Below are 15,662 nucleotides of genomic sequence, written 5' to 3'. Positions count from 1 at the left end.
CAGCCTGCAAACCTGTGAATCTTTCAGCATCCACAAGAAAGTCTTCTGGGCATTGGTTCTGAATGTCCCCTTTGGAGCAGGAGGAGTTGTGATGGCACCTGGCACATGCCAAACTGGAAGTCACCCCTTCGGCATGCCTATGAGTGATGGCAACGCTGGCCAACTGCACAGGTTGTGCTGAAGCAGCAGTGTTTGTTTTACAAATAGCTCTGAATTCTTCCAGAGCCTCTTCCCTCCCTTTGTAGAGACTAGTAGAGCATGTGCTATTCCTCCTGGTCAATGATTTCCTCCTGGCAATGGAGAAAGGTCAAGTGTCCATGCCAATTCTTTTTGATCTGTCAGCAGCCTTCAAATCCTCTGGCCATGAAGGACTAATGATTTGCAGTGTCTGGCATGGACAGGCAATCTCTCCCTGCAGGAGCATTCCTCCGTTCCAAAGAGACTCCACAGTGTGGCTTGGAGTGATGAAGCATTTCCCTCAAGGACTCTTCCAGAGGGTAATTCAGTGCTCAGTTGTACTGTTGCTGTCAGAGGGATGGGGCTACAATATTACGGATGTGCTGATGACAAGGGATGAGATCAACTTTCAAGTAAATAATCTGCAATTTTCAAGATTTGTCATCCTCGAACACCTTTTCCTGCCTTCAACTTGTTCCATTGTTGTCCAACACAGGAACAAATTGAGGCACTTCCCTGCTTTCCCACCCCAGAGACGAGGCCACGCGTACAGAAATGTCAGCTGGGATGGAGCCATTTGTGGGGCGGGGAGGTGGAAACTTCAGCTTTTAATGGAAGTCGCAGACTACAGCAGCACTCACTATTAGCACATAGCTGTAATCTACAGTGACAGGCCAGCTGGAGCAACCGTAGATATCCAGGCGAATCTGCATGCAGAGGTGCGCTTGGAGCAGCTGCGTGGGGGAATTCAGATTTCAAACTGCTGTGCCTGGCAGTAGAGGCATGTCCCTTTAAGAGAAAAAGCAGACAGAAAAGCCCCCCATTACTTTCAGTAAACCTCCAAAGACTGGGGATGCTTCTCCTTTTTATTCCCATTGCACGGAACACCATGCTCCCCCCTGCAAAGCCCACGGTGGTGCTAACCCCTCTCTCTGAGGAGTCCAACGGGGAGGAGCAGCCCTTACTACACCTTTAAACTTTCTTTTAGCCTGATGAAATGGAGAAGGGAACCGAGGGTGGTCGCGCATAGCCACGTTCTGCCTCCCGCTCCATCCACCATCCCTCAGAGCCTTGTATTCCGGCCCCGCCTGCGGGTATATTGTTCTCTGCACGCACGTGTGAAATGGACTCCGTCCTCTTGCCGTTCAGCCCCGCAAACAGGCGCTGGCAGCACCGAGACCCGCTGCCCTCAATCTCTTATCGAACTGCAGTGAATGCACAGGAGCCGTTGGGGACATTTTCATCCATGAAATGAAGAATCAATAGAGTTGCCTCATTACAGGCTCTGCTCCGCGCCGCCGTTCTCTCCTTCCCTTTTGCCACTTGCCTTGCCCTTTTTTTCAACCCACTTTTACCACCACCTACGCAGGCTCAACAGCACAAATTCACGGGTAGCAATTCCCCTCTGCTACGCATGGAGGAGCAAAAATATGGTTTGAAAGAAAGAAAAAAAAAATAAAATCAGGTAGACTTCCAAGGAGGAGGTGGAATACATCTTTTAAAAGTACATAAGTGGTTTGGAAGCTGAAGACCTCAGGAGGTCAATGGCATTCAGACTTTTAAATCCCTGATGCTCATGAAAACATTACACGCAAAATCCACCCTGGGAAAATCTGCATTTTCTTTTCTTTTTTTTTTTTTTTTTAACAAGCAGAGAAGTTGGTTTTTTGATGTGCAGAGGGGAGTGGAGCTGTGCTATGCAGTCATTGAGCTGACAGAGCTGCTTGGAAAATGGACATGCTATTTCCTTGGGAAATTCCTGCCTTTTGATTTGTGGTTGGTTTTTTTAAGCTCCGGTTGGAATGAGAACCATGCTCTCGCAAAGCTCTTATGGCCTAAAAACTGAAAAGCAGTAATAATTAGAGACCATCAATATCTTCTCTTTCTGTGGTGATGAAGCACTAAAAGGCTATGGGAAATATTTAGCATTGTATAATAAAAACACATATAATAAATAAAACAACATCAAATATTTTATGCAATATACAGTACGTTTTAAAATATATCAGTACAATACAGAATATGTAAAAATGTCAAAACAAATTAATTGAAACAACATAAAAATAATGTGTTTATCTCCTCAAAATGAAACATTTCAGAATAACTGAAATGAAGAGAGAAAATCAAAATGATTTGTTTTGACACTTTAAACATAAAAAAGTTTGTCAAAATTGACACATTCCCATGCAACGTTTCGATTTCAAGAGAACTGCGTTTTCCTGCGAAAACCTGTTCTGTCAAAATTTTTTGACCAGCTCTACTTACAGTCTATCTAAACAGACAAGCATCACAGCCAAGACTCTCAAACGCTCCAGGTGGTCAGAAGATGGATTTAGCACAGAGCAGAACAGTCTCAAAGAAGGAAATAAATAAAACTCACAGCTAGAGGTGGCCTTAAACTTGGGTACCAAACTGCTTTAATGGTTGAGATGCTCAGACCTGAGTGGCTTTGGATTTTAATCCTAGCAAGGACTGAGTTCCTTCGGTTTTTAGCAAATCTGTGTTGCAGGGTTAGTGCGCTGATGGAAGAGGCTATTTGTGATGGTGAGATTCTCAGTATCCTCTGGGATTTTTTAGTTCTTGGCATTGGTTGGGGTCTAGCTAGTAACAGCCCTCTGTGTTTGACAGATTAATACCGGGAAGTATGAGGTGGCTTTATTTTCCACACGTTCTTCTGTCTCAGTGGAAATCCCAGGCTTAGGGTTTAGGGAACGGTCTGAAATGCAGTGTTGCAGGTAGATTGGCTCTGGGATTCAAGGCTGGTGAGAACAGCTTTGGCTAGGAGTTCTCCCACCTTCATGATACACAGATTTTAAATCTTCTCATTACATAAATGCAGTTTCAGGTTAATTTGAGCTTCTAATTTAATATGCTGTTCCGAATTAAGAGTTAATATGATATTTGATTATCTTTTTGCAATGAGATCCAACCTAAGGCTCATTGACTTCAATAGACCTTCCAGCAGAACCTGCAACTACAGAGCCTGCGTAGAGGCATGCTTGGAGCAGGAGACCTACACTCACGATTTCTACCTTCTGTTTCAGAAGCTGCCAACAGAATGGTGTTATCTGGGGCTATTACGCATTCTAGCTCACATTTCTAGCCTGCATTTATGCACTTGTGCATTAATACGCATATAACTTCCCCTGTATGGGGAGGCAGGGCTATAGAAGGAGCTGAACCTGGGTGTGTTCAGCCTCAGACCAGTGTCCTATGCTCTACAGGAATCCATCCTAAATACTTAAATCAGCGACTTGTGTAACACACCTCTAAGTCACTGTGCAGCACCCGTCAGGTAGTTGCAGGGCTATGAAGCCCACGTCAGTGACCAGTTATCCTCACCCTGGTTCTACTTGCAGCTCTGGTCCCCTGCAGAAGTCTGAGCCACGCCGTCCTTGCGAGGTCACACCTTGTCTCTGGAGTGTCCTGGCAGGAGAGTTGTACAAGGGTCTAAGGCAGTGGCTGCAGGAGCTGGTGTGGCTAAATGCACAGGGAGAGTTTTATGGCCACAGTGAATTCTTCATCCGCTCGGTGTGATAAGAGAGGCGGATCTGCCTGGGGCCAGAATTTGCAACCACCAACAACTCAGGGTCCGTTTTCCCTCCCCTCTTCAGCTGCCCCTGGTTCCCTTGGCTTCATCCAGCGTGAATGGTGGCAGAACCTGGTGCCCATAGGAAGCGCTGAGTTAAACGGTGCTTTTCGTCCTGGCAGGCAGGGCTGTCATTGTCCAAGCAGCAGGAGCTGTACCGGGAGAAGCAATGGCCTGTGGATTTTAACCCCTTCTGCTCCTCCAGTAAGAGCTGAGGAACACAAAAGAGCCAGGTCAAGAGCTAAGCTCCTTTCTGAGGGACAAGAAAAACAGGAAGATAAATCACTTGTGAGGATCGTTAGGTAACCTCAGCTTCCTAGCATACCAGAATAAGCAGAGTTAGCTTGCATTTCCCAAACCCTCTCGAGCAGGATCACTCCATGTGGCTGTGGTGGTAAAGTCCCGGTCCAGGAATGAACTTCAGAACAACAAAAATATTGCAAAGAACGTCAGGTGTGGGATAACAGTTGACCTTTTGGATTGAACATTACATTATTGCTCTTCAGGGCAGTTTTGGCATCGATTTTTTTACCTTCGGACTCTCCGCTTACAGGTCCAAATTGTTGCAATGGAATATATGAGAAAGGCAAGACTGGCACACAGAATGGAATAGGTGTGAAAGCAAAAACCAGAGTTTCTGGACTCTGACACAGGCCTCTTGGAACTCAGTTTTCAGATTGCTCTCTTTCTCAAATTTTCCGTAAAAATGTAGGGAATAGTATGATTTTTGTTCAGTTTATTGTGTATGGTGTGCAGGTGTTTCTTGTTCCAAAATGCCAGAAAAGTATTAAATTAATTTGGACATTTCCTTTTATGCATAAATTACAACATCTATTTTGGCTCAGTCAAAACATACTGTTTAAGAAAACACTTCATTTTGATTTTTAATGTATATTACTCAACATGTAATGAAAAACAAAACACAATCTTGAACCGATCCTTTCCAAACAGAACACTCGACACATTCTGTTCCAAAGAAAAGCTGACTTTATCAAAATGCTTTTTTTCCCCTTAAATCAACAAATTTCTCCAAAGTGTTTTGCCTCTGATGAATTGGCATTTTTCTGACATAAAATGAGCAATCCAAAAAAAATTCTAAGCAGCTCTGTGGCAAGTCTTAGCTAATTCTGGAATAGTAGCATGAAGGTGCGTAGGAAGGGTACTGCAAGGAGACGTAGCATTGAGCCGAGACTTAAGAGATTTGGGTTTTATTCCTGAAACAGTTGTAAAATGATCTGGGACAAGCCATTAATCTACCCCATCTCTCAATTCCCGTTCTGCAGAATGGGAAAAACAGCACTTCCAGATCTCCTAAAGCTACTGCAAGGATAAAAACCTATTAACACTTATGAGATTACTGGACTTTGATATGAGGTGTATAAATACTGAGGAAGACGGAAGACAGAGTTGCATTTGTGTGTAACTTAGAATGAAATTATGGGGAAGTGGACTAGCTTGGACAATAATTTAATAATAGTAGGAATAATTTCAAGTTCAGGGCAGTGTTTAATAGAAATCACTGCTCACCACCCACCATATTTTTTTTTTTTAATAAGCAGCTCAGAAAAGTGCAATTTATCATTATTATTATCATCTATATTCATTCTATCTCTGCCACTTCCCAAATGAGAGGAGTTCCTCACAAACATCTACAAAGCTAGCTCATTATCCAGCCTCCCTATTTATAACTCTCATTTATGACAATAGCTATCAAAATCTTGCCAACAGTAGGGCTGCTGGTGTGCTGACACCACTGCTCCACAGCCCGCTGAGCGGTATTATCTCACTGTTCCCTTGCGTTCCCCCATCTGTCCCTGGCCATCTGGTGTCCTTGCTCTTCTAATTAGATTGTAAGCTTTTTGGGGCATGGACCGCCTTTCTGGTTTCTGTTGGTACAGCACCTAGCACGATACCGTTCCAGTCTCAGATTCAGCGGGACTGTCTTTAAAATGGGATACTTCACCACATATCTGTGTGCACATGCAGAAGATCCTTTTAATTCAGTTCCTAATCTGAGCACTGTTGGGTGGATCTCCTTTCTAAGTAGAGCCCTGAACCAAGTGTCTGTGGATCCTGGGTTCAGAGCGGTGGCTTTGGCACCTTGGCTAGCAGATTTATAAGGACTAATGGAGTTGATTTCCCTCTGTCCAGCACCAACCGATGCTGTGACTTGATGGAGGTTGCACACCTGCCACAGTTCTTTGCTTTCAAGCCACCTCTCATCCTCATCACAATAACACCAGTAGTTTATAATTAGCTGAAATGTGGGGACAAATGAGCTGAAAACAGGTACCTGGTTGTTACCAGTGTGATTCTCGCCTCGCTATAGGCAGGGAGTAATTAGAGTTTTTGCACAAAACCTGCTCCCTTTAGGCTGCTGGTTGAATTGCATTAATAACGAAGGGTTTGTAGGGTGTTTTTGGTTCACTGAATATTCTGACAAGTTGTAAGCCAAGTGTTGACAAATTGAAAAGAAAAAAACCCTTTTCTCCTCTAAGTCATTTGGGGTCAAAAGAAATATTTTTATCACTGTTCTCTCTTAAGAGGCTGGAAAGACAAATCAAAAGGAGGAAAAGAAAAAGCTCTAGTAGTTTCAAATGAAGATTTGGAAATGTTTCACCTTGGTGCTCTCACAATCAAAACGCTGACATCTCGCAATCATTGTTTTTTTCAGCATGAACAATTTGGCGAAAGTGAAGTGAATTCGTGGACCGTGTTGGTATTTTTGAAGAGGTATTTCTCATCCTCCCTCCTTGCCTTTTCTCATCCAAAAATGAGAATATCCCTCAGGTCTAACCACTCATGCATATTTTTAACTGAAATGGTTAAAGAGTAAGTGCAAATTTAGACACCGATCAGTGCAGAATTACCAAGGTTTGGGGAGGGATTCACCCATCACTGCCTGAAATGGAGAAATCACATTTCTGTAAAGAAATAGCTTTACAATCATTTGGGATTTTACAATGTTACATGCCACAGTCACCCAGAAAGTCAGAGCCACTGCCAAATTGCAGCTCCATCTCTGGCTCCAGTCAGATATCAGCGTCTGTAGTTTGAGCTATAAAGACATCTAGGTCAGAAGTGGCCAAATTCTGTTTTCCCAGGGCTCAGGTTTATCCACAGAAGTTCATATGACTTAACTAACCCCAACATAGTCGCTTCCCCATCCTTTTCCATCCACGTTCCCTGTTTTCCCCTGGCCGTGACACAGAAAAGATGTCCTCAGCTTGGCTGGATCGCTGGCCAGCGTTTCCAGAGGACAGCTAAAGCTGCTTCACGGGCGGTACCTGCCTTCCAGCACTCTCATGGGCCATCTCTGAATTAGGTGCAGGACGTAAATGTTATTGCTCCAGTTGCACCCAGCGACCTAACACGAGTTAAATCCTAAAGGCATCGGGCAGTAGTTACCTGTCTAGCAGGAATGTGAGCGCGCAGTTAACTTAAAGCAGGGATGGCTGAATAAAATCTAGAAGAGCATCTCCCATACTTAAAATTAAGGATATACTTAAGCTGTTTGCTGAAATGAGGTCAGGCGTTCGTCACTTTACAGGGTCGAGCTCTAAACTAACATAAGCTGTTTCATCTCTCCCTTGACACTTCAGTCTTTTACTAATTTATCAGCATCCTAAAGCAGTGTGTGAAGTTGCTGCAGAACAGAAGTGTTTCAGATACAAATAGCAATTGTTAGCCTCTTCCCTCTGGTAAATGGCAGCAGGCAGAAACCTCTCTCAACCTGCCAAGAACCAAATGTGGGACACAAGAAAGAATTATTGGTGCATGAAGATTAAAGAGATAGAGGACTTATTTCTTTACTGCAAATAATGCGTTCAGTAATTTCTCTTTCCTGAGTCTGCATTTCTGATGGAAATAGTTTACAACAATGAGCATGAGAAAACAGAAGGGATGTGTGCAAGATCAATTTGAATCTAATAGAAGGGATAAATGAAAGGTACAGAGGTCAGAAGAAAGGTAGAAAAATCCCAGGAGGCAGAGGAGTAGCGGAGTGTTTACAGCAAGTAAGGGAGAGTCAGAGCTCCTGCATTCTGCCTGCCCGTGTACAGCAGCGATCCAGGGCTACGCAGCCTCCCGCTATGAAACAGACCTCGCAATATCACTTTGTACAAAATCTATCATTCTGAGTTATCCCACTGTATAAAAATTACCTTTTAAGTGGCTAAGTAGACACCCAGCTTTATTCCTTTCTTCTTATTTCAAGAAACAATGGGAGTAACAGCACTTGCCTGCCTTACTAGAGTGCTGAGAGCTTTAATTAATGTCTCTAATTCAATTTGAACTCCTTGGATAAAAGGCACTGCCTTGTGACAGCAAAGGTATTGCCTAAAATAGAATATAATTAACACACAGATATCAATCACGATGAAATTAAGTGTACATTCAAATACAACTTGCACTTTACAGAAAGCACTTGCCTATTTTTCCTCCAAGAATCCTGAAGACTCATAAGACAAGGAACATTTAATGTTCCAGGCTGAATTCAGATTAGACTAAGGCCATCTTAAACCACCTAACGAACTAAAAGGGGTTGTAACAGAAATCTCCATTTGCAGTGATGGATGTGCCTTCATGATGGACGATGCTGGAAACTGACTGTAATGTGACTCAGAATCAGAGCATCTAACATTTTCTTCTCCCACTGCTTATTTAATCTGAACTCCAGCCTATGTCCTAGCGCACCCGGTGATCACATTTATTAACAGATGTGACAATCGCATGATCATGTTTGTTGACATGAACCAGAAGGACCCAGATCACTGCATCGCTTTGTGTAGTGCTCCTGAGTGGAAATGGGCTTTGCAGCTTGGATTTTTTTTTAACTAACTGCTGCATTACAAAGCTTGCCGACACCTTGAGATGGGTGTCGTTCATTGCTTACAGGACAAGAGCACCTCGTGAGCCGCACGGGCAGCAGGACTGTGTTTTGCTAAGTGCTGTACCCAGATGATGGCCTCTCCAACAAGGTCACGGTCCAAGTAGTCAAACAAATACTATTGTGTCTCCAAGCTGATAATTGGAAAGTGAGGCAAAAAAGCCTGTAAGGGCACCGCCCAAGATCGTAGAGGGTGTCTGGGGCAGAACTGAACAGAACGCTGGATTCCAGGATCAAAAACCAGTGTCTGGCTTCCTCAAACCTTCCCTTTAGTGCAAAGATTGCTTCCGTGCCATATTTAGCTTTTAGTTATTCTTGAGTCTCCTACCCAAGGGCTATATACTTGGAGACATTGCCTCCCTGCCCCTTCTTCCCCTGTCCCCTTTGCAAAACCCCCAGCACATATCTTACATCAGTGGAGCCCCATAACTACACATAACAAATTAATTTCAGGTTCAAACTTGTTAGGAGTTAGATTGAATGCACCTCATAATATTGCCTTAGATGCAAAATAATCCCACTTTAGTAAGCTTTATAGCTTCCATGGGGACCAGCCCTGTGGTGTGTATTAATCTTTAATGTGAAACAACATCTCTACAGCAGCTACAGGGGGGAAAAAGATACTACTAAAAAATTAAAGTTGATGGTGCGATAGTTGTCTAGACCCAATCGCGCTCTACCATCTTCCATTGCCTCAGGCACCATTCCCTGCTCTCAGCACTGATACAGCCAGCTTCCAGACTGGAGACGTGTCCGTTTCTTCTAGTGATCTCAAGGCGTGTTCTCCCCATGTCTTAACCCTTGGTTAAGAGCCATCACAACTCTAATCATCCCAACTCGTAACGTTGACCTAAAAGAAAAGGAAGGGAGGATGAAGAGGTGCGTGGGGGGAATTAGTGAATATCTCCTCTCTTTTATAAGCTGATATTTCCCCAATGTATGATGCTCAGATGTGGGAGGACACACTGGGATTTCTCTGAAACCCATTTCGTTTGGCTCTTCTCATATTTCAGTTCGCACTTGCACTGTGCTGGGAACTGGCGGTGAGCTATCACTCCACTTTGGTAGGTGAGAGCTCCCTTCCTCTCTTTGCAATAGAAATTCAATAGAAAGTGAAATGTTTAAAGGGAAACTGATCCAGGCTGGCTGATGAAGGAATTAGTTATGGAGGAGTTTAATGAACAGACAAGCAAGCGAGTTTGAACAATGTGTACAGAACAACTGATCTTTATCAGCAGCAAATCTGCCTACCCGTCTAATGGCAAATATGCTGAGTTTGCAGGTGCTTACTGCGATGGGACAGTGCTGCAGATCTGCAAAGGGCAGCAAGGCAGAGAAGCAGCCTGGATGGAGAAGCGGGAGAAACGAACTCCTGAACTGGAATTTGGAAATGCTGAGGGTGGGATGCAGCTGGGAGCATTTCCCAGTAATCACCTCAGGTTCATCGCCACTGTGAGTGGAAGCAGAGATGTACTGTAGCCCACTTGGAATATGCTCTGTTCCTCTCAATGTGGGGCTAGAAACTCCCCAAACCCCAGTTTTGCAAGGTAAAGTAGAACCAGTCCTTTCTGAGAGGCAAGGGACTAAAGCACCGAGAATTGCCACATTTATGGGTGAAGTAGGAGTCAGTGGTGAAGGCTAATATTAAATACATGCCTCCAGAACAGGAACAACCTCCTCAGTCAGGAGCTACAGGTACCATTAGGTGTAATAACAGTAATATTCTATCTGCAATTGGAAAGAAGCTTATATGTTCCCAACAGAAAAAGCGAACATTCGTTGACTTTTCCATACTTAATTTATTTCATCTCTTCATGTAGTGCAACAGCTGACTGTCATTTTAACCAGACTTACACAACTCCATTTTGTCAAGTGCTGCTGAGCTCACTGCAGCTCCACAAACACATGCTGTGCACACGTGCAGACTCCCACACGCTCCAGCGCGCACACACACTCGGCACTTGTGCTCCCCGTCGCACTCCCAGGTTCAATCCACCCGCGCAGTAGACACGCATGCTCGCTGCCATGGGCTGCAGATTTGCCATGCAAAAAATGGTGAAAGCTCCTGGAGCGGAGGAGACGGCCACGCCGACCACAAATGCTGATGGCATCTGGTCTATACTATGCCGCTCACCCCAGGCAAGGTCTCACGTTCACACGCAGCGCTGCAAACGTGTGTGGCACCTCTAGCACACCTCAGTTTGGCCTCTCCTACGCTGTTAGCAAAACCTTTTCTTTCTGGGAATTTCAAACTTTTAGAATGCTTATGGTGGACTCAGACTCAAAAGCAGAAGGGTTTCTGGAGGTGTACCTATAAGCCTGACACTAAATCTCACTGCAGCAGAGCTCTTCATAGCCTAATTTCTCCTGCTTTAAAGAGTAGCTACAGTGTCTCTGCACTATATGCTGCAGAAATAGGTGGGTATCACCTGTCCTGAGGACAACTTTTGGCCAGGTCTGTGCACCCAGAAGGGCGGATGGAGCCTCAAGATCGCTTTGCCTGCCCGGGCATGCCCACTGTGTTGGCACATCCTCCGCAAAACTCAGCGAGGCAGCCAGATGGACAGGAGGTGGGCAGGAGGAGGAACACGTCCTGCGTACGGAGAAGACTTTTTCAGAGCAGCATCAGCAACTCCCAGCGATGAGGAACATCCCCCAACGTGCTGGGCTGCTGCTGCAGAAGGGGAGGGGGTCCATGCCAGGCACGGGGTGCCAGCTAAGCAAGCCGCTCACCTTCTACCAACGGAGCACACGGCTTCGTTCGGAGAGAGGCATCGCGCCAGCAGCATGACTGCGGAGGCGGATGATCTAATGGCTGAAACGCTGGAAATGGGAGGCAGGAGACGAGGGCTCTCTTCCAGCTGTACCCGTGGCTTGCTGCGTAACCTTTGGCAAGGCATTTCACCCCTCTGTTTCCCTTCCCACTCATCATATGTCTTGTCTGTTAAGCCATTAAACACCTTGGGGAGAGGAACTGGCTCGTAGCAGGGCTGTCCACAGCCGTGATTTGACGGGGGGGGTGCGGCAGGACAGCCGCTCTCCCATCGTGTGAGCGACAGCGTGCCCTGCACCAGGTGGTGTGAAGCATCCCCTAAAGCTGCCTAGTAAATCTCCTACGCTGAATATGCATGTTCAGTGTGTTGCCCTGCAGAGCCTTGATCTTGGGAAGAGCCTCGAGGTCCTACAGCGATCGAAATAGCAGCAGTCCCCCTCCACCAGACACACACCTCCCAAACACCCAGGCAGGAAAGCAGGTTGAGGTGATTTTTATCTTTCAAAGTTTGGCAGGATTTCATAATCGTGTGTGTGTCTGCGTGTGCGTGTGTCTGTGTGTCCACATGTGCTCATCGCTGAAGCCCGGATAATTATTTTGTTTTATTTCTTTTTTGGCAACACTTTAAAGTAAGAGCTGGGTCTTTATAGATTGCTCAGGTTGCATGGAGTATGGATTACAGATCATCAGAGAGACATGAAAGCAGAAGACACATTTCTCTGGCACAGCATTAAAGGGACAATAAAGGGGTAATTGTAGCCTAGGGTGCGGCCACCTTCTGCGCCCAGCCTTCACTTGCCTTTGCGGCACTGCGGAGAACTTCACGAGGGGAATGATGGAAATGATGTCTCAGGTCAGGACCTGGTTATTTCAAAGGTGATATATGCTCAGGAGGTTAAAGGCACCACTTAGGTACATGAATAAAACACTGCCAAATACTCTAAGCTGTAACACAGGCAGACTGAAGTCTTTTAAAACTTGATTTTTCGTGTCTATTTTCACCCTGAGAGACAGTTGTCAAAGGATCAAAGCAATTCCCATTTTTAAACTCTCTCTTTCTCTCCCTCCTCCCTCTCCTCCCCTCCATTTCTCTCTCTCTCTCTCTTTCCTTCCTCCTCTTCCCTCTCTTTTTCAACAGGACTCCACAGAATGGAGCAAGAATGAGAGGAAAAAGGCAGACAGAAAAGCATGAACTGGAGGCTTGTTGAGTTCCTCTACCTCCTGTTTATATGGGACCATATACTAGTACAGCCCTCCCACCAGGACCCAGCTGCTACCAACCAACATGTCTCCAAGGAATTTGATTGGCTTATTTCAGACAGGGGGCCTTTCCACCACTCACGGAGCTACTTATCCTTTGTGGAAAGACATCGTCAAGGATTTACAACCAGATATAAAATATACAGGTACGTTGGTTTCCTACAGCACCTGTAGCGTGGATAAGTTGTTAGGTGGTGGGAACTCAGCCAGTTCCCATGGGCTCAAGGCTCGTAGTCAATGGGAGATGCATCATTGTTCCCGTTCCACCTGGAAACGCTTCCTTGGTTCTTCGTGGTCCTCAGCTGGCAATGCAAATTGCTGCAAAGTCTCAGATGTAATGCTCTGATAGTGAGATGAAGGCACTGTGGTACCATGGCAATGTGCACAAGATAGATCGAGATAAAAAGGAACCAAGGGTGTGGGTGTACTTTGTTTGTGGTGACAGAGAAGTTCATAGGCAGGTTCATAAGCATGTTTTGCAAATCAGTGTACCTATGGGCAGACCAAACTCTTACATGTGAACCGCCAATAGCTTAAGGTCCACATGGGCAAGAACAGACATAAAGATGTCAAAGCACACATCAATACGGCAGTTCTCACACTGCTGTGCATCAGCCTTAGCTGTGTATTGCCTACCACAGACCTTTGCAGGTTATCGTCATGAGTCAGACTGGTCCCAGAACTGCGATCTCGGTTTAGAAGTTTTCCAATTAAAATCTACAGAGAATAGGCAGATTTTAGATTTTCCTCTGCCTTCTAGGTTTTGAAGCCTTTGTTGTTGCCTGTTTCAAGCTCTTCTTGCCAGTTGTGATGTCCAGAAACACACTCTTCTTTTTTCATTTTAACATGAAAAGCTGGGGTGCTCATATGAGCCACCTATTAAAGCAGCAAGCGCTTTGGAGTGAAGGGGAATAAGCCAGCAAGTGTCATGAGATTTGTGCTAAAACCCAAAGAGACTGCAAAACGCTCATAGACATGTGTGCATTTACATAATTATAGAGCCCTGTTGTGTTTCAGAAAGACACTTGCAAACACAACCATGCAAACTAGTAGGTGGGAAAGTACTAGTGAATAGCCCACTGGCAACGTGGACGTGGATACACACACACGATGACTGGGGGATGGGGGAGGCAGGGAAACCACATGTGTGCAGGCAGTGTTCTCCCATGGGCAGAGAGCCAAAAGCACTTGCAGAGTAATAGCGACGTGCGAGACATCATCTATGTACGGGGAAGAAAAATGAGTTGCGCCTGTCCCATGGCCTCCAGGGAGTGCAGCATCCCCTCCCCTCGCACCAGCCTGCGGAGCGAGGGCAGGTTAGCATGGGTTGAAGGTATTGTCCTGGCTTGTCCTCTTCATTCAAAACAGCTCAGGGGGAAGACAGCCCCAAAAACTAGAAATTATGCTGCCACGCTTCCACTAAGGATATCTCACTGTCTTTGCTTGCACAGAGGAGCAGAGAAAACATGCCTTTTTCAAAAAGACTTTCTTCCCGGTTGTGGATATCCCCAGCTCTCCTCCTGCCCTGTCTGACAACATACACTCTGATCGAGACTGCAAATCTCTGCCCCACGCAATGCCCCTGGCAGTGGCTCTGCCCTTTGCTAAAGAGCTGTTCAGCCCTGAATGCCACCACAGCGGTCTACAGGGGCTGTAGTGGGAGAGAAATGCATGCAATGTATGTGTTCAGACACATCTAAGAGCTGTCACTGTAGGTCAGGCCAGAGATCCATCAAGCCTGGGATCCTGTCTCTAAGAATCATGGAGAAACGGGTCTGGAAGGACCTTGAGAGGTCATTTAATCCATGCCTCTTCCCCAAGGCAGGCTCAGACATACCTGTGTCACATCTGACAGGGGATTGTGGGCAACGTCTCCTGAAAGGTTTCCCGCGACAGAGAATTCACACCTAGAGCAAGCAGCCTGCGCCACGGCTTTGCTGTCCTCACTTTTACAAAGGAGCTAAAATCTTGTTTGTATGTGAAGCCTGTGATTTCTAGTTTTATCTGCGATGGGGTGAGCAGCAAATTCCCTTTTGGTTTGTAGGAGACTGGTAAGAATTTGAAGGCTTATCTCGGTTCTGGATGAACTTTATATCTGGGAAGTGGAAAGGGATCTGTTTTTCTCCATTTGTGCTGAATGTTGCCAAAACACTCATGAAAGACACTTGTAGCATTGGGGAGGACACAACGTCCTCCTTCCTCCAACACGGGAGAAAACGGGCAGCAGCATTCTGCATGCGTTGGGGGGTGTCTGAGAGGGGTCTCACAGATGGTCACAATGCTGGAGAAGTCATTATTCACAAGAGAAACTGGAGATGAGACAAAGTCCAGTGGAAGTAGTTAGGGAGAGAGTTTAGAGAGACATGGGAAGACTGCAAGGGCACCTGGGGATGCATCTCATGGCCAAATACTATGCACTAAGCTGAAGGAGGGAGCTGAGGGCTTGGGGAAATCCAGCCATGTGTGTCATGGTTTGAGCTGCTGGGAGCTGAGCTCTTTGGAAACACACTCTTGGAAACACACACTATTGCTCCCGCTGCAGTCAGCTGAGGAGGAGGGGAAAACCTCATGTGCTTCAGCAGAGCAGATGGAGCCATTAGGTAGGAGGCTGGCTAGATGTTGGAGGGTTGTAGGTTTTTAATAGCTGGCCCTCTTGGTAGAACTGGTCACTTAAAAATTAGGCCTATGCATTTTTTAAGGAGTGTCAAAATCAGTCTAGCTATGGTGAATTAGTGGAGCCACAGCCAATTCTAGCAGTTGAGCTGGACTCTGAGCATACACACCCTCCAGAACGTATCATTTTACTGAAACCCACAGGGGTAAAATCTCATTTTGTGGGCTCCTTAAATTGACTTCGAGAATCTGTAAAGCTGTTGGGATTTTGTCAACTGTTTAATTCCAACATAGAAGCTTCTTTCCTCCCAAATGATGTCTCTCAATTGCTCTTTGCACTAGACTAGCCCAAGGGAGGCACA

General features: G+C 45.6%; 1 protein-coding gene across 2 annotated transcripts in view; it reads left to right on the top strand.

Moving 5' to 3' along the window:
* BRINP1 (BMP/retinoic acid inducible neural specific 1) overlaps window positions 1-15,662 on the top strand; it is an 87,777-nt gene that overhangs the window by 15,409 nt on the left and 56,706 nt on the right. Inside the window, exon 2 of one of the 2 annotated variants that reach the window (XM_054848955.1) lies at window positions 12,566-12,833. The exons of the other annotated variant lie outside the window; for it this stretch is intronic. Coding sequence (XP_054704930.1) covers window positions 12,616-12,833 — 218 coding nt within the window. The 5' untranslated portion in view covers window positions 12,566-12,615. The remainder of the gene's footprint in view (window positions 1-12,565; window positions 12,834-15,662) is intronic. 2 annotated transcript variants of the gene reach the window in all.

This window comes from Grus americana, chromosome 20 (assembly GCF_028858705.1).
Source record: "Grus americana isolate bGruAme1 chromosome 20, bGruAme1.mat, whole genome shotgun sequence".
NCBI lineage: Eukaryota > Metazoa > Chordata > Aves > Gruiformes > Gruidae > Grus > Grus americana.
Note: the sequence above shows the minus strand (reverse complement) of the source record. Positions and strands in the feature narration are given on the sequence as shown.